Here is a 25357-nt window from a genome sequence, read left to right on the forward strand (position 1 = left end):
GGAACGAGAAACAAAAGTTCTGGAGGCTGTGGGATGCTGCTGTGCCCACTCACCATTAACATGCAGAGTGGAATCGGAGCTGTCTCTGCACAGAACTCCTCGGGGGGAGATGTCTGTGGGATATTTATGTGCTCCCAGGTGGAATCCAGGAGAGCTGAGCCCTCCTTGGAAGGCCAGACCAGCCAGCTCTGCTCCCTCCCTCTCCTGACGTGCCAACACCCCCAGACTGTGAATTTCTCCAGCCACATCCACTTCTCCTGGTCCTGCAGTCACGAGTGATGAAATCCCATTCATTTGTGCGAGCAACTGGAAGATTTATTGTCAATAAAGTTCTGCACATTACACAACTGGCTAAAAATCATAATTAGAGCTGCACTGGGGAACATGTTTTATTTATCCTGACAGTAGTCTGGCTCCAATAATCCTGCCGTGATAAATGTCCCAAAAGTTTGCGGAGTTTCAGCAGCTCCAGCCCTTATCACAGCCATGGAAGTGGGAATGTCTGCCTGGGTTTGATGTGGCTTCCACAGCAGCACTGGAAACCAGCACCGGGCTAACTGGGAGCTGCTGGGAGTGTCTTCGTTCTGTCTGAATCAAAGAAACTGAAATTTTTCCACTGCTGCTAAAAACTTCCAGGGCTGCAGCCACGTCTGTGTGAATTATCCAGGTTCTGGGATAGGGAGAAGTGACAGTGGGATTGGGAGCAGGCAGACCCTCTGGAAAAGGGTCAGTGACACCATTAATAGGATGCAGACATTCCCAATCTCTCGCTGCTCTCCACCCTGCCAAGACTCCCAGGGCTGCCTTTATAGTTTTAAGCACAATTTCAGGCCCATAAAACATCAGAGGAGACAGGAATTATTATCCCAGCCCTGACAGGAGCCTCTGGAGGGACACACGGGCTCTGTGCTAATGATGCTCCAGCTCCTCCTGCTCCCCCATCTGCGCAGGGGCATTTCCAAATTTACCCAATTCACCCCCAGAATTTTTATTGCTGCTCCGAGACCAGATCAGAATTTTTATTGCTCCGCGTGCGATCAAACATTTATCTGGCTTTGCTCATTCCTGAGGAAAAGAGGAGCTCAGTCCACCTCCTTTCCATGTGGGGCATCCTGGGAAGTGTTTTCACACAATCCCATCCATATTTATGGGAAAACCCTCCTGAACCATCAATTTTTGAACCCACCAAAAGAACCAAACCCATTTATTGTCAGAATTAAAACAGAGGTCGTGCCCAGCACAGCCCAGAGCCACAACTCCATCCCTGCACAGGGGTCAGATTTATGATCCAAAATATTTATGGTCCACAAATACTTGAGTCTCTGCTAAATTTAGAGTGGCCAGAATATTTCCAGCTTGCTTGATGAGAAATAATTATTTACGTTGCTATAAAAAGAACATTCCAGAAACAAAGAGCTGCGGTGCTCTGGTCCAGAGACTTCCAGATTCTTTCCCAGCTGCTGCTGCGCAGTGGCAGGGAGTGGGAATGGGAATCCCAGGTTAGTTTTGCTTTGGGGCAGGCAGTTGTTTAATAAATACAATCCCAGAAGGGCTTTGTGCATCCTCCTGCCTGCAAAGCCACACTTCCAACAGGAATGAATACCCAGGTTACATTTATTTTGGCAAGGTTGACTTAAAGATGAGACCCATGACGTTTTTCCACGTTTTCCAAGGATTTTTCCTCTTTTCCCCCTTTGCCCCCAACACACACACACCTACCTGAGAAGCCTGAAGGGAAAAGTAAAGCTTGGTTTTTCCAGGAAGAGATTCCAGGGATGGTCTTCGCACGGATCTCCAGGCGTGTGTGGGATGGGAACCATGGCTGCACATCCAGGAAATCTCAGGGATTAGAGAACACCCAAACCATCCACTGCTGCCACAGGAATCGGGGAAAATTGAAATAAAGCAGGGAAGAGTATTTAAGTGCTGCAGAATCTCAGAATCCCAGACTGGTTTGGGTTGGGAGGGACCCTAAAGCCCATCCAGTGCCACCCCTGCCATGGGGACACCTCCCACTGTCCCAGGCTGCTCCAACCTGGCCTTGGGCACTTCCAGGGATCCAGGGACAGCCACAGCTGCTCTGGGAAAACCTCACCGGGAAGGATTTATCCCGAATATCCCTCCTAAACTCTCCTCTGTCACTTTGGATGAAGAATTGACACCCTCAGAAGAGGATTAAGCAGATCCTGCAAATGGGAAAGGGAGGAACTCCTCCATTTGTTACCAACCTGAGAAATACCATTTTTATAAACACGTGGAAGCATTTAACAAGGAAAATCCATTCTTTTGTAACTGTGAAGCTTGAACCGAGTTCCAGTTCATCCTCTCAGCATCTCCTGTCCCTGCCAAGCCCATCCTGGGCGTTTCTGGCAGCCAGGCCAGGCCAAAGGAGCAGAGAAAAGGAGTCAATTAAGTGCCTGCGAGGCCTCCAACTGCAGCATTCCATACAGCAACACGTCCTCTCCATCAGTTTATTACTGGCAAACCAGCAAATGGAGAGGAACAGACAAAATTCTGCATCACTTTCATCTGAAATTCAGAACGCCTGCCCTGCATCGTACCCAAAGGTGCTCTGATTGCATGAATTCCAGAAAAATCTCTGAGGTGTGGAGTTCATGCGTTGCACAGAGCTCCCAAGGATTCATCAGCACACCAGACATTACGAGTTGTCACTAAAGGTTGCAGCCCAGGATTTATTTCACAGCAGAATGCAACAGCTTCTCTACAAAAGGAGACCGTGTGCATCCAAATCAAGCCGACACAGATACAAAACAAAGCCCTTGGAAACAGAATTCCTGATAAAAGCAGAGATTTTTGCAATTCATTCATCAAATTAAATAAGGAAAATGCCTTGGAGGGGAGGAAAGTTCAGGAAGTGTTCAGTGAAGATTTTACAAAAATCACAGAGCCACCTTAAACCAACCTCTTAATTTAAAATACCACCACAACAACGAAACCACATTCCACTGGGACTCCCATCATTTTGGGATGCCAAGCAGCTGATTCCCATGGCAAGGAAGAAATCCTTCCAGCTGCTGAAGGAGTAGCACCCACCTCCTTTAGTGGAGGAAGAGTTGGGATGAAGGTGTTGGGAAAGGTGAAAATCCTGACCCAGAAACTGCAGGAGCTCTTGGCTTCACTGATGGACGACTGCAGAGCTCTTATTGCCAGGGCAGCCAAATTTTTTGGCACTTCTAAACCCAAATAATCATGCCTGTTTATATATAATCAAGCTTTCACCATGGCTTTAGTGCTGCAAACTCTGCACGCCCCAATTAAGGGAGAACTTCTGCACTAGAGGAGCTGGAGGGGGCGAGGAATTGCAGCGTGATCCAAGCAATGAGGACCAGAGGTGCGCAGGGATAAATATTCCCTTTTCCAGCAAGGAGAAAAAAAAGGAAAAGTCACCTTTTGAAAAACAGGGATCTGGTTTCACAATCCAAGCACCTGAGCTCTTGTAGCTCCCACTGTCCCTTTATTGCTTCTGGAGGTCAGTGTGTTACACAGGTTTTGGTATTTTTTTGTTTGTTTGCTAAAAAAACAACAAAGCGACGCACAATGATTTTTATTTTTGGAGCTATTGATAAAAAATCCCCCACCTGGTCTCTTGGAAACAAGACCCCAGTGCTGAGTGACTCCTGAGCTGCCAGAGTTTGCAGCGTGTAACGCCTTTAAAAATACGAAAAGTTGGCAAAATTCACCCCCCACAAAAAAGAGAGAGAGAGAGAGAGCGGAGAGAAAAGCTTTTCCCAGCTGTAACATCTGTTCAGTCTGCCTGGCTGACAAGTGCTGCTGATGGAACTTGCTTGCCAGGACTCCCCAGCAGGAGGAGGGACATTCTGGAGCAGAGAACTGGAGCTGTTTGCTGTCCTTCCCTCTCCCACAACCCCAGAGCAGCCCAGAGTCACCTCTGGCTCGTCACCTGCGGGAGGATGACCGGGGCACAGGCAATGCCAGCAAAAGACTCTGGGAAGTGCAAGTCCCTCTCCCACTCGTCAGTCTCTGTGTTGTAGACCTGCACGATGCTGGTCACGTTGTTCAGGTGCCAGTTGTAGCCCCCTACGATGTAAATCTTTTTCTCCAGCAAGCAGCAGCCGGCCTCCGACTGCCCCGCGCGCATCGGGCTCACCGTGGTCCACTGGTCCGTCTCAGGGACGTAATATTCCACAGCCAGGACATCGAAGCACCGATCCACGTGGTCCATGCGGCCTCCCAGGGCGTAAATCCTGCTGTTGGCACTGACCATGGCGTGCAGCACCCTGGGCTCGTTCATGGGGGTCTTAAACTCCCACTGATCCGCGGCAGGGTCGTAACAGTGCAGGGCCTTCTTGTCCTCCACGGAGATCCCGTACCCCCCCGAGATGTACAGCTTGTCCCCCACCGTGGCCCCGGCGTGGCCCCACGTCCTGCGCTTCAGGGAGCACACGTAGGTCCACTCGTTGTCCTTGGGGCAGTACTTCTCCACCGAGGCCAGGCTGCCCGAGCGGTTGCGGCCACCCGTGGCGTAAACCATGCCGCGCAGGACGTTGAGCTGGAACTGGATCCTGCTCTCCTGCATGGCCTGGATGCGCAGCCACTGGTTGAGGTGGGGGTCATAGCGGTAGGAGACGTCCACGGCGCCCTCCCCGCTGCGGTACTGCAGCTGCTGCCCTCCCACCAGGTACACGAAGTTGTCCAGCACGGCCACGCACGAGTGGCTGCTGCCCACCTCCATCTCGGTCAGCTCGCGGAACTGGCGGCCGCCGGCGTCGGGCAGGCAGAAGACCTTGGCGCTGACGGTGCGGTCGTTGTCGGTGTAGGGGGTGCCGCCGAAGGTGATGAGGGACAGCACGTCCGAGCGGATGGCCGTGCGCGGCGACTGCATCTCGTGCTGCCGGAAGGGCAGGATCTGGTAGTTGAAGGCCTCCAGCAGGTACTGGCGGCACAGCACGTCCTCCACCATGATGTCCAGGGTCTGGACGCTGTCCACCAGCTCCGAGGATTTCATGAGCGGGAAGCGGATGTGGCAGAGCACCTGGCTGGCGCTGGCGCGGCGCCCGGGGTCGAACTGCAGCCAGCGCACGGCGGCGCGGAACAGCTCGATCTCGCTGCAGCTCTTGAGCTTGTTGCTCTGCAGGAAGAACACCAGGCGCTCCAGGGGCAGGTGGAGGAAATCCTCCTCCTCGGAGATCTGCAGGAAGTGCCTGAAGGTGAAGGCGTCCACGGATTCCTTGAGGGAGGCGAGGCTGAAGGTGGTGGCCATCTGCCCGATGTTGAGGCACGTCTCCACGCTCATGGCAGACTTGAGGAACTCCTCGCACAGCTCCACCACCGGCACCATCTGCAGGAAGACGGCGGCTCCCAGCACGTCCTGGATGCAGTCGAGGTCCAGAGTCACCTCGGCGCTGTAGGCGAAGTCGATGATGTGCTTCAGGCCCTTGGCAGACACACCTTTGAGCTCGATCACATCCTGGCTGGCTTCTCTCATCCCGCCCGTGAACATCGCCCTGCAGGTCAGGAACACAAACAAAAAAATCCCCCGTTTAAGCAAAAGATGCAGCACCTTGGAATTGGATTTTATTGAACACTCTGATTCTCTTAGGATGGGGAAGGGGGGGAATAAATCAAGGCTAAATCTCTACGAGCCAGGAGAAATGAGAGTGTGCAACGACTTACATAAGGCTTGCATAAACAGTGCACTGAGGAGGAATATTCAGCAACTGGAGAAGTTTTTCAATCCCACTGGCAGCGGGAATAAGAGCAGACCACAGGACCAAGCTCCAGGAAGAGGCAGAGCTGCCAGAGCAGGGAGTGGAGAATTCTGGACACCAATGAATCTGTGATACTCAACAAAAAAGAATCCCACGGGATCTGATCCAGCAGAGATTGGGAGCTGTACCCTGAAGGGGTTTAGGTTTAGGTTTAGGATTTGGGAGCACAAGGAAGGAATACACCTCTGGTAGGAGCTCAGTGACTCCTGGCAGCACAGCCTTCAGGCCCTGTGATCCCGTTACCTCGTAGGGAACTACGAAATGGCTTAAAAATTGCAGGTGCAACACATTCTGTGAACAGCTTTGGTCTTCCAGCACAACCTCCCCTCCAAAGCTCCTTCCCAACGCCTTAAAAAATGGGAGCCGCAGCCCCTCCAGCAACGCCGACGGCAGGGGGCTGACAGGCAATTAAACAAAATTCGGGGGGAAAAGGCTCAGTTACAGCACAGCTGCGAGCACATCACTTGCCCAGGCCACGCAGAGCTTAGGCCCTGGATCACCTCCTTGGGAGGCTCCTAAATTCCACAGGAAGCACATTCCACGCCGAGGGCTGTGGGGCCGCAGCTCCCAGTGCCGCCGGGGGCGGGATGGGGATGGGGACGGGGCTGCACTTGTGGGGTTTGGGCCATTTACAGCCCGTTCCAGAGGGTTTTGTTAGCCAGGGGTGGCTCAGGGAAAATGTTTGCACCCCTTGGTGTTCAAGGAGCAGGGGCAGAGCAGTTGTGGGTCAGGCAAAGTCAGAGCAGGTGACACAGAGTGACATGGGGCGACGTGGAGTGTCACCACTCCCTGCCACTGCACACACGTCCCTGCGAGGCCATGAACTGTCACACAAAAGATCTTAAAACTGCACATTTTGGGCTGTTTTTTCCACCCTGGGTAACCTGCTCTTTTCCATGGGAAAGGTAAATCTGTGGTGTCACCAGAGCTGCCTGCGCCGACTCCCAGGTGCGAGTCAGCCCGAAAAAATGCTGAACAGACCCTGCACCGACACAGGAATAAAGGAATATCTTGGGAACGCTGTCAAAAGACAGGAGTTCCAAGTTTCCTGTCCAAACCAGGCTAGAAAACCTGCTGCCGTCCAGCATAAACCCAAGAAATCCTAAATGACCTAAATAAGGAAATATCTGCATGTGAAATCAGCCCGCTGTAACCGAGTGACCAGGAACGCTGTTCCCAATTATTTGTCCGTGCAGCAGATGAGAGCATTCTGCTCAAATCCCAGCCCTGATCCCTCGCCCCAGAGGACACCCGGCCACGTGTGTGCTCCTGCACCAGCTGAACAGGGAGAGGAAAGCGTTTATTGTTGCCATGCTGAAGACAAATCATCCACTAGAATGCAATTCCCTTCGAAAAGTGTTACGGTTCTAAAATGCTGATTATATAAATGCCTCAATTTCACTCTTTTCCCTCCCCCTTCCTGCAGAAAAAAACCCAGAGTGTTTTCAAAAAGCTGGATTATTCTGCCATTGTTCCCCAGGACGACGTTCTTCAGCACCACTGAAGTTCTAACAAGGAACCTACTCGGTAATTAGATTTCGACAGTGAAACCACCCTGGCAGTGGCCCTGCACCCAGCAGTGAGGAATAAAACAGTGCCATCAGCATCTGGGGGGAGAGCAGCTCCAGGATTAACTGTGTGCCTGCTCAGGAGAGTGATAAGCCTGGAAGGTTTGTGTTACCACAGGGAGAGGGGAGGGAAGAGCCTGGAAAATGTGTGTGAACACGGAGCCCTGAAGAACGGGCACAGGGATGCCAGAGAGATGCCAGGTGAAGCCCTTTGGTCTTGTTTACCTGCTGGGAGGGACCTACACATCAAGGGACTGCAAATCCCATCAACAGCCCCTTTTCCAGCCTTCCCAGAGTCTGGAACAACTCCCAGCTCGAGCTCTCCATGAGTGTGAGCCTTCCCTGCACCCGGTGTCTCCAGCACGTCCCTCACTTCACGCTGCCACTGGTGCTGCCCCAGAAAGATCCCGGACTCAAAGCCATTCCCAGTCAGAGCCGTTCCAAAGGAGTTGGACAGAGAGAGTCAGTCCTGAGGAGCAGCTGAGGGAGCTGGAAAGGGGCTCAGCCTGGAGCAAAGGAGGCTCAGGGGGGACCTTGTGGCTCTGCACAAGTCCCTGACAGGAGGGGGCAGCCGGGGGGAAGTTGGGCTCTGGGAACAGGGGACAACAGGACAAGAGGGAACGGCCTCAAGCTGTGCCAGGGGAGGCTCAGGGTGGACATCAGCAGGAATTTCTTCATGGAAAGGGTGATTAGACTTTGGCAGGGGCTGCCCAGGGAGGTTTGGAGTGCCCATCTCTGGAGGTGTCCAAGGAAGGCCTGGATGTGACACTCAGTGCTCTGGGCTGGGTGACAAGGTTGAACTTGATGACCTTGGAGACCTTTTCCAACCTCAACCACAATTCTGTGATCCTGTGACAGAGGCAAGATGGATAAAACACCTGTTTTCACTCAGGACTGAATTCCCTGCCCTGCAATTGGCTCCCTCTGCATTAATTTGGCTGCAGAAACTCCTCGTGGTGCTTCGGTTTTCAACCCACACCAGCTGGGACAGCTCTCCCGGATCTTCTGGGATCTGGGGAGCGCTCTCAGGACCTCAGTGCTCTCAGCCCATGGGCAGAGAGCACTACAGACACATCAGTGGTGGTTAAAGAGAGCAGGAGGATGGGATGCCTCATTCTGGAGGCCTCACTGCTACCTCCAAATCAGCTCAAGTGGCTCCAGAGCAAAAGCAGCACCAACACCTGCCCAGGTGGGTTCAAAACCTGGGCTTGGGCTCCTGTCTTGGCCCAGCAGCTGTAGCTGAACAAACCTGAGTGCAGAGGGACTGATCCTGAACCTCAACCTGCCTGCAGGACATCCATGGAGCAAACCAAACCTCCAAAGATTTCTGTGGGATGGGACTTTTGGGGTGCGGTGGGGAGGTTGGGGTGGGGGAGGATGGGGAGACAGCAAACCCACGGGAAAGGTAAAAATGCCTGCTTCCCTATGGGATTCTCACCTGAAATAGTCACTGCAGGCAGCCAAGACAACTTTATGAACCTGAAACACTTCATTATTTATAGTGAGGATGACATCAAGCAGCTGAGCCTGAGCTCGGAGCGAGGCCAGTCCCTGCAGCAGCGTGGTGCTGTGGCCAGGAGCAGAGAACGTGCATTTCAGGGTGCTGTTCTTGTCAGCCATGCTAAAAACAGAACAAGAGAGACAGGCTGGTTTGAAACGAACACAGAATGTCAGATACCCACCCAGCGAGATGGGGACGCACGGGAACTGGGACCAGTTGGAAGGCAAATTCAATTCCCAGCTCAACAGCCACCCAGCACATCAGCACCTCGTGTTCCCTTCTCCCAGCACAAAACACTTCCACATTTCTCAGTTATCCTCTGGCACTGACAGCCCTGCAGCACACACGGGGCTCCAGACACCACCCAAACATCTCCTGGGGCCACAATATCCAGGGAATGTTGGTGTCCCTGCGCTGAGCTGCCCCAGAATCCACCCTGACCTCGACTTCAACCACTACACCGAGCCACAGTTGCTGCTTCTCCTCACCACCTTCCTTGCCTGCAGCTGCTGGATTCCCTGCTCCGGCCAAGGACAGCCCTGCCAGCCCCATTTGATCCTTCCCTTCTGCCTGACCCCCAGGAGAGGAGCAAAAAGCAAAATATTGCACGGCACCGGCTGCCCTGAATAACGTCAGCTGTTTGAACTGCACTGTCAACAGTCCCCTCCCAGCGTAAACATTTCCTTGCTTCTCCCAGTGCCTCTCACACGTGTTCCCCAGCATCATCCCGGGATCTGCCTGGCCTCAGATGCACTTGTCGGTGGGAACGCTACGTTCGCAGGCAGCAGGAGCCCTGCTCCAGGGGAAGGGGCTGCGGGATGCTCCGGAAAGAACTCCAGAACCAACTGCAAGACTCCCTGAGCCCTCTCGCTCGTGGGAAATCCCAAACTGGTTTGCAAATGTAATCCAGCTCTGACCGACTTTTCAAGATCAAGATCCTGTGTGCTCCTGGGGAGAAAACACAGGGATCAATACTCAGGATGGGGCTGATGTTTCCAGGAGCATCCTGCTGCTGGGTCTCTGCGTCCTCGAGGAATGTTTTATGGAAACGTGACATTAAAAAATCCCAAGGAGATTATCCCGAGTCTGGGAAGCTGCGTGAGTTGCTCCCAAATGCACAGCGGGAGAGTGCGCTTAGGACTGCACTTAGAGGGAATTATCATCTTTATTGTTATTATTATTTAGGTGGAATAAAGCAATGAAGCCAAAGAGGAGTAGGCTGGGGCTGAGTAATCCCAGGGTTTGCTCCAACCCTCCTCCCTCAGAACTCCCTGGAACAACAACAGCCACACACAATGGACCAAACGAGCCGGCAAGAGGTCAGGGAAGAGTCAGGGAGATGGGATAACAAAAAAGTGGATGTAAACAATCCTCAAACAATGAGGAACAATGGACAGGGCTCGCTCCTATCGGGTTGCAATTTCCGGCAAGCTTTAGGGAGAGGGAGCGAGGGGAAATCTGGGATGTCCATCAGAGCACTGGGAGCTCTGGAGCTCGCTGGGATGCACAGAGCAAACCTTGGCAGGCTGGTTCGAGCTCCTCAGGCTTGGGAATGCCTCAAAAAATCCATCGGAGCTCCTACTGGGATGGCTGGTGGTGCTCAGCTGGGTGAGGGTGGTCTGAAATCCCCACCCTAAAATCAAAGCACTCGGAAGAGCCTCAGAGCAGAGCGTGGAGTGTTCCTTGCTGGAATAAGAAGGCTTAGCAAAAAGGCAGCTGCTGACAGGACCTTTATCCACACTCTGCAAGCCAAGAGATGTCTGTCCACTCCAGCTCTTCCCAAGGAAAAAGAGGGAAGGGATTGGGGCAGCGAGGCGTGGATTCTCACCACATCAAACCCCTTTCCCTCTCCTCTCTGGAACTTGCATTTGCTGGGGGAGGAAGGAGGAAACGTCCAGCAGCAGCATGGAAGTGATGTTCCCTCTGGACACAGCACCAGTCACCCAGCAAAGCCGCTCTGCTCCGGGCTGGGCAGGTAAAATCCACAGGGACAGAGCCGGCGGGAGCCGCAATTCCCGATTCGTTGTGACTTCACCACACTCGATCTCCTGCAGGAGTCTCCTCATGGGAATTTTCTTCTGTGGTTTTTTTTTTAGACTGATTTCAAACATTCCTTTTCCCAGCCTCGGCGTTCATCCCTGTTGGAATGCTGTCCCTGGATCCACAGCCCTCGCAGCGCAGGTTCAGACAACAGCCGTCACCTGCATGAATATTCCTCTTTTTTCCTCTTCCTCAATTCACTTTTACAGGATTAGCTCAGGGTGGGTGGGTCCATCTGTGTGGAATAAAGGTGTTGGGATGTGGGACTCATTTCAACAGGTAATGGAACAGCTACTCCAGGAAAAACTCTCTGTTCTGGTTCCTTTGTCTATTTACAGGGGTAGAATAAAAGGATCCACTGATTACACAATACTCTGAGGAGGGGGGAAAAAAAGGCAAAACAAAAGAAAAGCATCGCTAATGTCCAGAAAAAAAAAAAAAAAAGGATTTTAAGGAGAAAAAAACAAGCTGGAAACAAAACAAAATCCACACAAAGCATGAGAAATCAAGTAAGGGATTTACGGAAAACAAAGGGGGAGGAGGAGAGGTGAGAAAACAGCACCAAGCAGTGTTTGCTCTGCGGGGAGAAAAAAGGGATTTGTGATAAGAGCAGGCTTGGCTGGACACGGGAGCACACCTGAATCCATGGCCTTGGCTCCCACTCCAGCACCGCAAACCGAGGGAGAAGAGGAGCAGCAGTTGGATGCCAGAGAGTAAAAAATAAATATATAAAACCCCTGAGCACAAAAGGAAGCCTTGAACATCTGAGAGCGCCTTTGTGAGGCTGTCCCTATCTCATCCCAGATCTCCAAATGCCGTGTACTTGTTGCTTAACAATTTGTTACAGCAGGAACAGCCTGGAAGACAAAACCTGGGAAGAGTTGCTGCTCCTCCTCGAAGCTCAGAACGTGCCCGGGAGATAAAAGCCTTTCAGCACAACAGGGAGAAAGTGTTTATTCCGCTCCTTCCCTTTCCGAGGGAGGCAGGGCTGGAGAGCTTCTGGAATTTTCCTCGGGATGCTCATCTTTGTCCTCAAAAAGCTGGAGTTCTGTGGGGTTTCTGTGGTCAGAGAGCCCTTCAATACCTCAGCTTGGGGCAGGGTCAGGCCTGTGGCTGCACCCGAATTTATCCATCGGAAGAACGCAGGACACAAAAATCACACCCGCACCAAGATCCCACGGCGGGGATCCCGACATCCTCCCACCACCAGGGCCTCTCACGTGGATATACTGGCACAAAGGTGGCTTTACAGGAACAGGAATGCCACTTTCCATATGGAAACAGCCATGAAAGGGATCTTTATATCCATGGCACGCACGGCGGGGGCAGCTGAAATCCGACAGCCACGCTGAGCCAGGAGGGCGATGCCTTTTGGGCAGCAGCCTCAGAGGCTCTGATAACATCCCTGGTACCCCAGATCCAACCAGGGACTGCCAGGGAACAAGTAATGGGATTGAGGATTTGTCTCCGAGCCGCTGCTCTGAAGCCAGATTGCTTTCAATCCTCTCCGGTCACTGCGGGCTAGAGCTCAGCGTGGGGGAAACCAACCCCAGCCCAAACCCTGGTGCTCAGAGGGTGTGGAGATGTCCCAGCAAGGGTTAAGGGAGTGGTTCCAGGCAGACAGCGGGCAGGGAAGGCAGGGAAGGCAAACGAGGCCAGGAATCCTCCTGCTGCGGCACCCAGAGAGGAGCCCTCGCCCCAGCGCACCGACCACGGGCTCTGCTCACACATTTCTGAGCAAGGAGCGCTCGGGTTTTGACCGAAACCAGATGCAGAGAGGAGGCATCTGGACACCCAAGAGGCCTCTAAAGCTGAGATGTTGAGGGCCACACTTCAAGAATCAGCTCAGGCACAAAGAACATCCCAAGAACAAGCGGCCCCTGGCGCTGCCTCCTCCGTTCCCCACAGCGTCACGTGGAATCCAAGACGCGTTTCAAGCTAATGAATCATTTTTACCAAATCTGTACTGATGATTAAAAACATCAAAGCTGGAATTAAAGGCTTACCAAGCATGAGTTCATATTTCAGCATGTTTGCAACCGCTGCACAAGTACAAGTGGAGAGAATTAGAGCAGGACAGATTGTAACATTTCAGTGATTGAATTAAGGGAGAAAAATCTTCGGCTGCACCACTGCCTGTCGTGTTCCTCCTCTTCTTTTACACCATGGAAGGAGGGGCAGTTCGGTGCTCTCCATCCCAGCTCAGCATCCCCACGCTTTCCCACTTTTCGGGCAGGTGGTGCTCAGTAATTTTTCATCCAGGAGAAACTCGAGGGGGTTTGGCAGGATTCCTGAGCAGGGCAAACTTCCAGCAGCCAAACTCTTCCATAAACACCAGCTCCAGAGGTGGGACCCCGCGGGGAAAGGCTGGGGGACAGGAGGGGAAGGAGGAAAAGCAGCAGAATGTGTGAGAAAGCAGCAGGTATGGAGTGGCACAGCTTTTCCAAGGCTAAACAAAAGGTTTGGGGTTGCAAAATAGCCAGCGAGGCACCTGCAAGACATTTTTTGTGGTGAGAGAAGCAGAACTCCCATAAAGCTGGAGAGTAACTTTATTTAGAACATAAGGGATGAATATTAAGGACCTTCTTTAGGAACCTTTGACAGGCAGCATTATAGATATTTTAATAATGCAAATCATTTAATGCCTTTAGTTTCATGCCTAAGTAAAAAAACACATTTAGATTCTGATTTTTAAACTACAATTAAGACACTTAAAATCAAAACAAAAGTCAAACTCCCTCAGATAAGTCACTGGTAGCCATGGTGACTGTAATATTTCAGATCCTGAGGCTTTATATCACATGCCCAAATGATGAAAATGAGTTTTCAGCACTCCACACTCACAAATGCTACGTTAGGGCAGAAAGGCTGAGCCCTTCACTGCGGATTTGCTGCTTCGCAGACTCTCATTTAGGATTTTGGGATGACGTTCCCGTGGCCTTTGCATCCCTCTAAGAAGACACAGCAAGAAGTTTCCTTGGAAATTTGGGGGCAAGGAAGATGAGGCACCGAAGCACAAAAATACCTGCCCTGTTAACCTACTTCTGTTCCCAGCAGCATTTACAGCGTTTCCTGGCCAAATTAGCAACCACAATAAGCACTTAATGATCAGCAACTAATTAAATATTAACACTCTGAATGAAGGAGATGTTTTCCAGTGAAACATAATCATCCTCAAGATATGGGAGCAAAAAAAAAAGCGTTTAATCGATTTCTTTGTTCCCTTTTCCAACTCCTTCCCTGAATTTCTCCCGTTTCCCTCCTCTGCCTCCACTCATTTTCCACTCCTGACACCATCTCTTTCATCAAAGCAATAAATAAAAGGAGAGAGCCTGAGACTAATATCGCTTTTTAAAAGTGACTGGCAATTTGCAGGGCTCAAATGAAGAGATTATAAATGGGGCTGAGTTTCAGAAGGAGCGACACTTTGTGTGAAAATAATGGTCCTCTGGAAAATGCCTCAAGTGCAACAGGAAAGTTGGAAAAGTCTCCAGCCTCGAAATTTAAGTGAATTTAATGTTTGGCAAAGGGAGAGCAAAGAACATTCTTGATTTAAGAAAGAAAAAGGACAAAACCCAGCAGACTTTTTTTAGTTAAACTTTTTTTAGTTCTGTTTCAGGGCCCCAAAGGCTGGTCCCTCTCCCAGCAGCCGGACTGGCCGGCACTGGGATGGGACTGGATGCTGCTGTGCTCCCACACTGACCACTACCAGCCAACCCAGGCCAGATTCAGCCCTGCAATTTGGTGAAAACAGCAATTAAAGCTGGATTTTACAGAAGCCAGGAGGCACCTGGTTCATTTTCCAGTGCTTTCTGTCTTGGGTCCTGCTGATCCTTTGATTTGCTTATCTGCATCCCATTTCCCCCAAGCTGGAACCAAGGACACCCTGTAGCCCAAAGGTAAAGCAGCAAGAAGCTTTTCAATTTATTTATTTTTGAAATATTATTTTTTTAATACCCTTAGAAGTCCCAGCCATTTCCAAAATCTCTGTTTTTCTTTTCTTCTGAGCTGGGCTCGCACAGGGCCCAGCAGACACACACGAATTTACTCTGCTCCCAGGCATCAATCAGGAGGTTGTTTGCAAGCCAAAGGAGGTGGGATTTTGGTTTCTGCACTAATAAAACTGGATGGCTGTCAAAAAGCTGGCTGGCCTGGTAAAACAGAGCAGCAAAAAAGTGGAGGGTGAAAGATGTGAACACGTTCAACTCTGTGCCACCGCCCAGAGTTTCAACGTGAGGCCCCGGGCAGGACGTGCTGCACCCAGCACAAATTGTGGGGGGGAAGAAAAACAGCAACAAAGAACCCCCACAATCAGATTCCTCAAATGTTTCTGTCACAAAGCCAGAGGCATCTTTGTGCTGGTGCAGTGGGAAAAGCAGTTTGGTGATTCAGCAGCCAAAGGACCAGAGGGACTCTCAGGTGAGGATTCCAAGAGCCCAGGTTTGGGTACCAGGGGTTGGAGGGGCAAAAATGTCACAGTGAGATTATTTACAAGGATTTGCTATTTCTCCTTTTTCTACCCATATTTAGAGCTACAACAGAGGGTCTTGTCCTGCACTGGGATTTTCCTCTGGTCCCAGCAGAGAGATGACAGCTGGAGAGGTGACACTCATCACCCATCACTGCCCTGCCCTGCCACCACCTCGACCTGCACTTGTCACAGGGACCGAGAATGGGAAGGTGCTCCCCCACCCCATAACCCTGATGGTGATTATTTTTTATCAGCCCCAAACCTAATCCCTCTGAGCCAGGAACAAACAGAGCAAACACAAAAATCACTCGGAGCATGTCCATTGCTGTGGCAGTGTGACAGCAGTGACAGAGTCAGGCACACAGGGCCCCTCAGACTGTAGGGTTCACATCCCATAAAATCCACGTACACCCCCAAGTTCAGGCTCGTTGCACCCTCAATACTCCCCGACAGCTCTGCCTTAAACAGCTCCACGTTCCCCCAGCTCAGGGACAAACCCTGCTGTGTGAAAAGTGAAGCTCATGTCCAAAATAACCCAAAAATCAGAGCCGTGCCCCAAGCCTGGGCTGCTGGAGCAGCCCGAGGGAGCAGCGGGTGCTCCCGAGCCTCTCCCCGCAGTGCAAAGGCTGGGAGGCACCTAGTGGTGTCGGCAAGCACAGCAGAGCCACCAAGGCCACCCCAAAAGTGTCCCCTGGCCCGCACACAGGCACTGCTGGACACCGGCCTCCTCCCCTGCGCCCGCTCCAGCGTCACCCTGTCACCTCTGGGAGCCAATCCGCGGCGCTCTGGGCACGTCCATCCAAAAATCCGTCAGGACCTGCCTGGGCTCTGCACAGCTCAGCAACCTCTGGGTCACCTTCCCTGTGGGGACAGCCCGTACCAGCTCTGCCAGCAGCTCTGGCGGGGCAGAAAGGTCCCCACAGCAAGAAAATCACTCCCCACCTTGCCCTACACAACTATCCCGGGCCCTCCGCTCCACACCTGGGAAGAACTCGGGGAAACTTCCAGCTTTTCCAGAGGTCCAGGAGCGGTGCTTGTGCCAGGCTGTTTCTGCAGCATGGATTGCACGGCGTGGGCAGTGTGGCAATAGCACAACAGGAGTAGCTACGTGCAGAGTAGGTACTCCTCTCCCCTCCCTGCACCTCCACCCTCCAGATCAGAGCCTGGGAGCAGCCAGGGAGCTCAGGCAAAAACAGCACAAGGTGATGAAACAGCAGAGAGCAGCAGCAAAAGCATCATTCCTTCCATGGAAATGAGGGAATTGGTGTTTCCCAGCAGGTGGGAGCAGCTGCCCCGGCACTCGGCATCGCGGCACCAAATTCCAGCTCAGATCTGTCTTTCTCTGCTCACCTGAACCCTCTGCACTCAGGTTTGTGCCCATCATAACATCATTTTGTTTCCCAGCTCTGTGGGCAGCTCTGTCCTGCACAGGCTTTGTGCCACTCTGCCCTGAACAGAGCCACCCAAGGCCACCAGAACAGCTTTTCTTAAAGATCCCAAATTTCTGTGCAACTCCAGCATTTCTTAATAAATGAGAAACTGGGAAAGACGCTTTAACCATCATCCCACCCTGTGAGGCCCTTCCTTACAAAGCCACACAACACTTGGAGGCATGACAGGAACCTTTAAAGCATCCCCCCAAGTTTACTTTTGGTCTAAACAAAACCCCCAGCTCGGGACTCTCCCAACACTGCAAGAGCAGGCAGCAGTTATTTTTACAGTGATTCAGTTAGAGCATAAACATTTACACCACGTCTACCAGATCTAACAACTAAATCTGTCTGAAACTTGCCATGTGGCAGAGGATGGATCATAGAAACCCCACAAAAACTCCACTTCGGCTCCAAAAGGGAAAAAATACCAAGTGTGATTGAAGGGTGAAGCTGTAGGAGATGACAGGAACTCCAGAGCAAGGCAGGCTCACGGCCCTTATCTTCCCCCTTTGTGGTTTTACTCCATCCCCCTGGACATTCCTCTCCTTCCCACCACTTTCTCAGAAGGAATAAAGTTTGGGAAGCTCAGGTCAGCATCCCCTTGATGGGAACCCAGACATTTGAGATAAGACCTTGCCTGTTCTTCCTGGTTTTCACAGCAAACACGTCAGCACGTCCTTCAAGGGATTATTCCCAATTAATTCCTCGACAGCTTTTCTGGACACCTCAATCAATTCCCATGGAAAGGCCTGCACGGGAACACTCTCTCCAGCATCTGGGATGGTGTTTTTCCCAGATTTTTGTGACCCTGCTTTGCACAACCCCACCTCACCAACGCTGCAACAACGATGCCTCGATGGCTCAAGCGCAGAAGCTTCTCCTGCTGGGGATCCCGAAAGGTTCCAGGTTTCCTCTCCCTGACCCCAAAGCACATTCCCAGTGCTACAGAGTGAATTCTGCAGCCTGAAACTCTCCCTCTACGTGATAAAAGAAGGCTGGGAGTAAAATATGAAACCCATTTGTAAGTCATGAAATTCTACCCAAGGAGGAAGAAAGGAAAAAAAAAAAACCAAACCGAAAGTTTGTTTCAAAATAGAAGATTGGAGCCATTTGCTTTTCAATGCCCAGGAGTGGCTTTATCTCATGCCATCACTGTGTCCAGGGCCTTTTGTCCCCATGGTCTTGCCCAGCCTGTTCTGTGTTGAAGGAAAGAGCAGGATCCCAGCAGAGAAGTGAATTTTCCTGCTCCGGGGCAGCCACAGCTCCCGGGTAAGCGGTAGCAATTCCAAAGATGGAAATTCTGCCCGTGGTGTTGGAGCTGCAGTGCACCATCCAAATGGCATGTGTGAAACAGCACCAGAGCCTCTGTCCTCCTGCCTTGGAGAGTCAATAAGAAGTGCAAAAAAGTCACAAGTGGAAGCACCTAACAAGGAATCACTGCCGCCAAGGAATGCCCTTGGAATCCTGCTCACGCTCTACAGCACATCCAAAGTCCCCCATCAGATTTCTCCTCATATTCCCCAATAAATCCACCTTTAAACAAGTAAAAATCCTCTAAACTCCCGAGCAACAAGAAGCAGGATCCAAACTTCAACGAGCTTTGCTTTAAAATTAACAAAGAAAATAAACACTCAGCGATAGCGAACATGACGGAGCTGCAGCTCGGGGGAATAAAACTGCTGCAGCTCCAGCCTGGGTGATTTATCACAGCCCTGAAACAAATTACTTCCATTTCTCACTGCTGCACGCCCAGGGAACTCCCAAGTGCCAGGGGAGCAGTGCTACCAACACCTGGAGTAAGAAGTGCTGGAATTCCTGCCTGAGAAAGGAAAAGGAGGTGCAGAGGGATGAAATGAGACGCCACAGGTGACACAGCATGGAGCTTCAAGGAGCACAGGTGGTCACTGAGGTGGAAAAAAGTAGGATAAATCTATAGGTGAGGATTCAGAGAGGCTTCTCCAGCACTGAACAATGCCTGGGAGGGCTTCCCCTCCACGGCGTGACACACACGGGTGGTTATTTCAGGAGGCAACGCTGAGCGAAGCTGAGGATAAACGATGCTTTGAAGCAAAGTGACAGCCCGGGCTGACAGCAACAGCGTAACATCCCCGAGCCAGACACCACAACTCCCTGAACACTGTCCAACACGAGCTTGGGATGGTGACAAACAGGAAAACCCCAGGAACAGAAACTCCTCCGTGAGCAGGTACCACCTGCAGCACCCAGAGCATCACCCCAACAGTTACCACATCACCCCGACAGGTACCACCTGCTCTGCACTGCCTTCAAAGCCTGAGGGACCCCCCCAAATCAGGGACTGGGTTGGATCTGCAGGCTGGGGGCACAGCAGAGGGGATGGGGGGCAGCAGAATGGGCCTGAAACACCAAACATTGGAAGTCTCTGGAACTGCTGCACCTGGTGTCTCTACAAACCCGCAGAGCTGGTGGCTCCACAGACCTGACCCAGGGTGGGATTCCCTGGGGCGGTTTCACTGGGTGCGATTCACTGTAGGATTCACTATAGGATTCACCATAGCATTCACACTATTTTCTGCTTTAGAGCCTGGCCCAAACCTCAGCCTCCCTCCTCACACACCCCACGAGCAGCAGCGTCGCTGCTCATCACGATCGCTCCCTTCCCGCGGGCCCCGCTCAGGACAATCCCCGGCCCCTGAGGCACCGAGCACCGGGCACCGGGCACCGGGCCGTGCTGCCGCCCGCCACAGCGCCCCCGGGCAGCGGCTCCTCGGCCAGGCCGGCGCTCCGTGACCCCGGGCCCGGGGGAAGGCGGCGGAGCCCCGCGGGCCGATGGGGCCCGGCCCCGCTGCCCGGCCTAGGCCGCGCCGGCCCCGCTCACCTGCTCGGCCGCTCCGCGCCGAACTCGGCCCCGCCGGACTCCGCCATCGCCGAGCGCCGCCGCCGCCGCCGGTGCCGCGGGGGAGGCGGCGGGGCCGCCGCGTTAAAGGCGCAGGAGCGGCGGGGACCGGGAGCCGCGGGCTCCGCTCCGCGCCCGCCGGGCCTGGCGCCGCCCCGCCGCCACCGCCGTGTCACCGCCCCGCGGGAGTGCGGGGGCTGTCACCTCCCCCGGGGCTGGGGGACCGGGGGCTGTCACCTCCCCCTGGGGCTGGGGGACCGGGGGCTGTCACCTCCCCTGGGGCTGGGGGACCGGGGGCTGTCACCTCCCCCCGGGATTGGGGGACCGGGGCTGTCACCTTCCCCGGGGCTGGGGGACCGGGGGCTGTCACCCCCCACCAGCCTGAGGGCATCGGGGCTCTGTCACCCCCACCAGCCTGTGGAGTTTGGGGGTCTGTCACTGCCTCATGGCTGAGAGGACTTGGGGGTCTGTCCCCATCCCTCGGATGTCCCGGTGGCAGCCACCGCCCCACAGCTGCGGGGTCCCAGAGGTCTGTCACCGCCCCACAGGCCACCAGTTCCTTCCATGCGAGCATTATCGGACCACAGCCTGCCCTGGAAATCCCAATATTTCCCTCGGGATTCCACCTGCGGATCACTAAATGTCACCTGCGGCGCCCAGGACTGCGGGGACAGCCCTGGTGGGGACAAAACCTCCTGCCAGGCCACCTGGGCCGTTCTGGAGGGGGATTTTTGGCCAAAACCTCCTCGTGCAGGAGCAGCAGTACCCTCCAGAGGGTGCAGTCCTGTCGCTGGAGATCCCTGCGCGTCCCGCTGCCAAAACCGCCTCCGTCCCCACACATGGTCGGCATCAGAGCCCTCCCAGCTCTCCCCAAAGCCACCGAGGCCACGCGGGGTCCGTGTAATTCCTAAAGCCGGCGCGCATCTGGTCGAGGGGGCATTCCAGTCATCAGTGGGAATCAGGAAATTATTCATAGCGCTGGCCCTGCCAACGGCCGGGGGTAGATTTCTTTGATTTCCCATGCTCGGGGTCCACATCTGTAGAAGGGAAAGGGGGGAATTCGTACATGAGAACGAACGCGCTTGGAAAGCCGTGAAAACTCCCTTTCAAGTCAGCCTGATGAAAACTTCATGTTCTGGAGCTCTTTGCTTCAAGGAGAGCAATCTGTTTCGGAGAGGAAAAGCTGTATATTTTTCTTATTTAAACCTCCTAAATCTGCTGGAGCATTAAAAATATTTGGCATTTCCACAGCACATTTCATTCCCAGCTCCAAATGCGTTTTACAGACATTCATTAATTAAGCCTCGCAAAACCTTGGGGAGCAAGGGAAGCAGTACTTATTAATTTGCTATTTGTGTTGCTGCAGCACATGGAGACCCCGGCCAGGACCTCGGGGCCTTGTTATTTTAGACACGACCTGCACAGAGGAGGAGATGTCAGCACGGGAAGAGGCCATGGATGGACCCTCCTGGTGTTCCATCCCCTGTCCCTGCTGGAATTTGGAGCTGCAGGAGCTCCCACCCAGCTCTCCCCCCTGCTCCAGGGGTGCTCTTTTTGTTGTTCTGGTGTTCCAAACATCTCATGGTTATCCAACTTCCAGCTTGGCTTCACTTGACACCTCCCCCATTCTCCAGGGGTCACTTTATGGAATCATGGAGTTATTTAGGTTGGAAAAGACCTCCAAGACCGCTGAGTCCAAGCTGTGACTGATCCCCACCTTGTCCCCAGCCCAGAGCACCGAGTGCCACGTCCAGGAGCTCGTTAGACACCTCCAGAGATGGGGACTCCGAACCTCCCTGGGCAGCCCCTTCCAAGGCCTGACCACCCTTTCCATGAAGGAATTTTCCCAATATCCAACCTGAACCTCCCCTGGTGCAACTCAAGGCCATTCCCTCTTGTCCTGTTGTCCCCTGGGACCCCCCCCCGGGCTGCTCCCTCCTGTCAGGGAGTTGTGCAGAGCCACAAGGTCCCCCCTGAGCCTCCTTTGCTCCCTCTGAGCCCCTTTCCCAGCTCCCTCAGCTGCTCCTCACCTGATCAGCACACCCTGATCTGTAAAAGCCTTGAAACAAACGCTTTCCCTTTATTATTTTTAGGTCCACCCTGATATTTTAAGTGCAGCTATTTCTGTCCCACAAAGGGCTGTGGCCCTCTCCATCCCAGGTGGGAGCTGTGAATGTCACACCTCTGCTTCTCCTGCAGGAAAAGCGGGGCTGGGCTGGATGCCGTAAATGCCTTTCACATGTTCCCCAGATCCCAGTTAAACTGAACCCCAGAAGGTCTCTCAAAGCAGGAAAAATGCATTTATAAGCCCCTGGAAGGAAGATGTATTCCATAACTACTCTGGTGACCAGGCGTTCCGACTTGTGTCATGTGGAGAAGGAACTAGGGGGGGGCATTTCTTGTTATTTCATGTCGCTGATGGGATTTTACCTCTGGCAGCAAATCCAGGAACTTTTTAGTTACCATTATTGTTTGATTTTATGGGCCATTTGATATTTATTTTTATTTCTCTTCGTTATTTGTTGAGTGCACTTAGCCCCCTTCCCCGAGCAGCCTGCCTTATATCTAAGGTGAATTTTATGACCAGTGTTAGCACAGCAATCTGAGCAACTCGCACAACTGTAATATATTTATCCCATGCACACAGTATATGCAGGCAGGCCTGGAAAAGCCTGGAATTCCTACTGTGGAGAGCAGTGGTCTGCCTGGAAAATCACGATTCTAACTGGACTGGGTTAAAAAAAAAAGAAAATTAATAAACTCCAAACTATTTACATTCTTCTTCTTTCTGATCTTGATTTCAAGCCTTCGGGATGTATTTGAGTCATATTTTCACCTTTTTTTTTGTGTTTGTTTTTCCCCTTGCAAAACATGAGGTCTCTCCATGTACCTTTTGCTGCAAGCCAAGCTCTTGTGTATCCCACGGCTCCCACAGCTGGGCTTTAAAATCCACGGCCAACACTGGGAGAGTAATGACAAAATCATGAGCTGGCAGCGCTGCCTTTCCCTCCAACGTCCTCATTTCATCCTCCTCAGGAGCAGGAATTCCTCACAGCTCCCAGCACCAGCATCCAGGGGTTTTTTTCCAATTTTTGTTAGATTTTTTCCCAGCACAGGGTTTTTTTCCCAGTTCTTGTTAGATTTTTGGCTGCTTTATTTTCCCTTGTTGTGGAGGAGGCTGCAATGACCTCCCTCGCTCTTCCTTGGTGAAATCCCAGCTCCATCTCCTGCCTGCCCAGAGGGTGTGCTGGGGTTTCTCAGTGCCAGTGCTTCTCCCTGGTTTTATTCCCTCTGGATTTCTGCTCCACTGCTCCCTGCTAATCCCTGTGTAATCCTGGCGAGAGTGTGAGCCCGGGGAAGGTTGGGAATGCAGGCTGGGGTGTGTCTGCTGTGCCAGGAAGATGCACCAGCCTTTCTCCCTCCCTTTTATCCTGCCCCTTTGGTCACATTTCCCCATGGAGATGTTTTATCTCCTGGAGGCTGATGGGGGTGGATCATCCTCTCCTTTCCCCTGGAGCACCAGCACTGCCAGGATTGCAGAGAATTCCACGGTGGAGAGCGGCCGCCAACCCCAGGGATGTGGGACCCCCAGGGATGTGGGACTCCCAGGGATGTGGGATACCCGAGTCCCTCAGGATGAGCTCTGTAGGCTCCCACCATCCCGGGATGCAGCAGGATCCCAGTTCCCCAATTCAAAGCCAATCCGACACAACGAGCTCATCTCTGGCACAACACACCGGGAGAGCAGCATCCCTTCCCTGCTGGGATGGATTCCACCCCCAGGCAGTGTCACCCACCCTGTGGAGCAGCATTATCCAGCACAGATGAAACACGGAGTGTGGGAATGCTGTGCCCTGTGCTGGCAAGCGAGCGGGAGGAGCAGGAATGAGCAGGACACGGAGCATGGAGCCACATGGGGTCCGGCCTGGGGGAAGGACCAACACCTTCTTGCAGGAATCTTGGGCTCCTTCCACTCCCACATGGAGACCTGATTCCTGCAGGAGCTGGCTCCCACTCAGCTGGCAGCACTGGCCATTCCCAGCACCGTTTGGCACCGCAGCGAGGCCACAATCCACCAGGTCCTCTCCGTGTCCAGCACGGAACCAGGGACGGCTCCAGGGGGGAGCAAGTGCTGCACCACCACCCCGGCACACTGGGGAGCCTGGTTGCCATCCGCCCAGCCAAACCACAGCCACACATCCCAGCTTCCCCCGACCAGCTTGGCTGCGCTCCTCACCTGGCAGGAGAACACACGGCCGCACGAATAAACACGCAGGGAAGCGAAGCCCCTCGTGGCCCGGCCAGCGGGGCCCGCGTTCCAAGAAGTAATGAAGGCCAGGGAATGGAAAATGCCTGTCCCTGGCTGTGCTCCGAGGGTGCTCCGCTTCCCCACGGCAGCGCCAGGGCCCAGCAGCTGTGCCAGGCCCGGCCAGCGGCACTGCACTCAACTCTGACATTTGAAGACGGAGGAATAATTTGGCTTCATTATCCTCCCCTTCCCCCCCGCCCCCCGATCGGTCCCTCGAGCCGGGCTGGAATGTGCGTGGTAGGGACAGAACCAATCCCATTAGCACGAGGAGATTGTTTTTCGTTTGGTTTTGTTGTTGTTGAATCACCCACGGCTCCAGCTTGTTGGGGTAGGTCATAGGAAGGAGAGGAAGAGGAAGCCCATGGATGTGTTTTCCCATCCCTGGCACGGTGCTTCCCTGCCTGATTCCGGCAGCACCATGAGGTTTCCATCTTTGAAGGCCAGGTGGGCTTTGTGGTGGCTCCAGGCACGATTCTATGGAGAATTAGAATCCCTGCTCCTGTCCAGTTCCCCATCCCACCTCCTCATCTTGCTCCATCGCTGCATGGGGATTTATCTCCATTGGGGTTAAAACTGAATTTACAGCTCTGTGTGTTGGTCGGGAATTCAGGATTACAGCCTTGTGCTGGCAGGAGCTGGGCCAGGAGCAGGGAGGGGCAGCTGGAGCTGCTGGAAAATATCCTTTCCCAGCTGAGACAGGAGCCCAGGCTCTGCTTCCATCACCTCCAAGAACCCTGCGGGTCCAAACCTGCTGTTCCACCCTGACTGGGGATTCTCATGGAAGACCCTTCTTCCTTCTGCAAGACAAGAATAAGAAACCTCTCCCCAACCTCTTTGTGTCCTGCAGCACCTCCCTGGAATGCAAGTGGGAAGGGGATGATTGGTCCCAAATCATGAAAAGGGAGATTGGCACATGGACATCTCGGAGTCCTTCCCCTCCTGCCGACCCAGTCCTGGGATTTCTGCCCTCTGAGGCATCCCAAGAACCCCAGTGCTCTTCCCGAGCAGAGACATCCCAGAGGGACATGGCCCAGGGCTCCAGGACAAGGAGCTGCCAGTGCTCCTGAGGCACAGGGGAATGGGGTGAGAAATAGGGACAAACAGCACTGTCAGGAGCAGATGGCAGGAGGGGAGGGAAATCCGTGCCTGGCCCAGCTCCTCCGCTGCAGTGTGTGAGCCCGGTGGAGCCAGGCCAGCTCCCGGCAGCTGAGATTCTCTGGAGGGGACAACAGCAGCCCAGTGCAGCCAGCAAGAGCAGCCAGGGCGTTGTCAACCCCAAATGCAGCTGGCAAGACCCCCACAACCCTCAGCACCCACTGCTGGCACGGAGACCGAGCCACAGCCAAGGAGGGAGATGCCACAAGGGTGTGTGGTGGGGGTGTGTGGTGGAGGTGTGGGGGGAAATTTGCT

General features: G+C 53.3%; 1 protein-coding gene across 3 annotated transcripts; it reads right to left on the reverse strand.

Annotated features, from left to right (window-relative positions):
- Positions 1–2673: 2673 nt before the first annotated feature.
- Positions 2674–19700, reverse strand: KLHL26 (kelch like family member 26). 3 transcript variants are annotated; one of them, XM_048288021.1, is made up of 4 exons: positions 19621–19658; positions 12866–18140; positions 8757–8939; positions 2674–5486 (listed from the first exon to the last, which is right to left on the reverse strand). In XM_048288021.1, the coding sequence occupies exons 3-4, from the start codon at positions 8936–8938 to the stop codon at positions 3905–3907; spliced, it is 1764 nt and encodes a 587-aa protein (XP_048143978.1). In that variant the 5' UTR covers position 8939; positions 12866–18140; positions 19621–19658; the 3' UTR covers positions 2674–3904. The 3 variants fall into 3 exon arrangements, with proteins under 3 accessions (XP_048143978.1, XP_048143977.1, XP_048143979.1); XM_048288020.1 differs by lacking the exon at positions 12866–18140 and having other exon boundaries at positions 19621–19700; XM_048288022.1 differs by lacking the exons at positions 8757–8939; positions 12866–18140 and having other exon boundaries at positions 19621–19691.
- Between the last annotated feature and the right edge of the window lie 5657 nt (positions 19701–25357).

The sequence above is a fragment of the Corvus hawaiiensis genome, chromosome 28 (assembly GCF_020740725.1).
Source record: "Corvus hawaiiensis isolate bCorHaw1 chromosome 28, bCorHaw1.pri.cur, whole genome shotgun sequence".
Classification (NCBI taxonomy): Eukaryota; Metazoa; Chordata; class Aves; order Passeriformes; family Corvidae; genus Corvus; species Corvus hawaiiensis.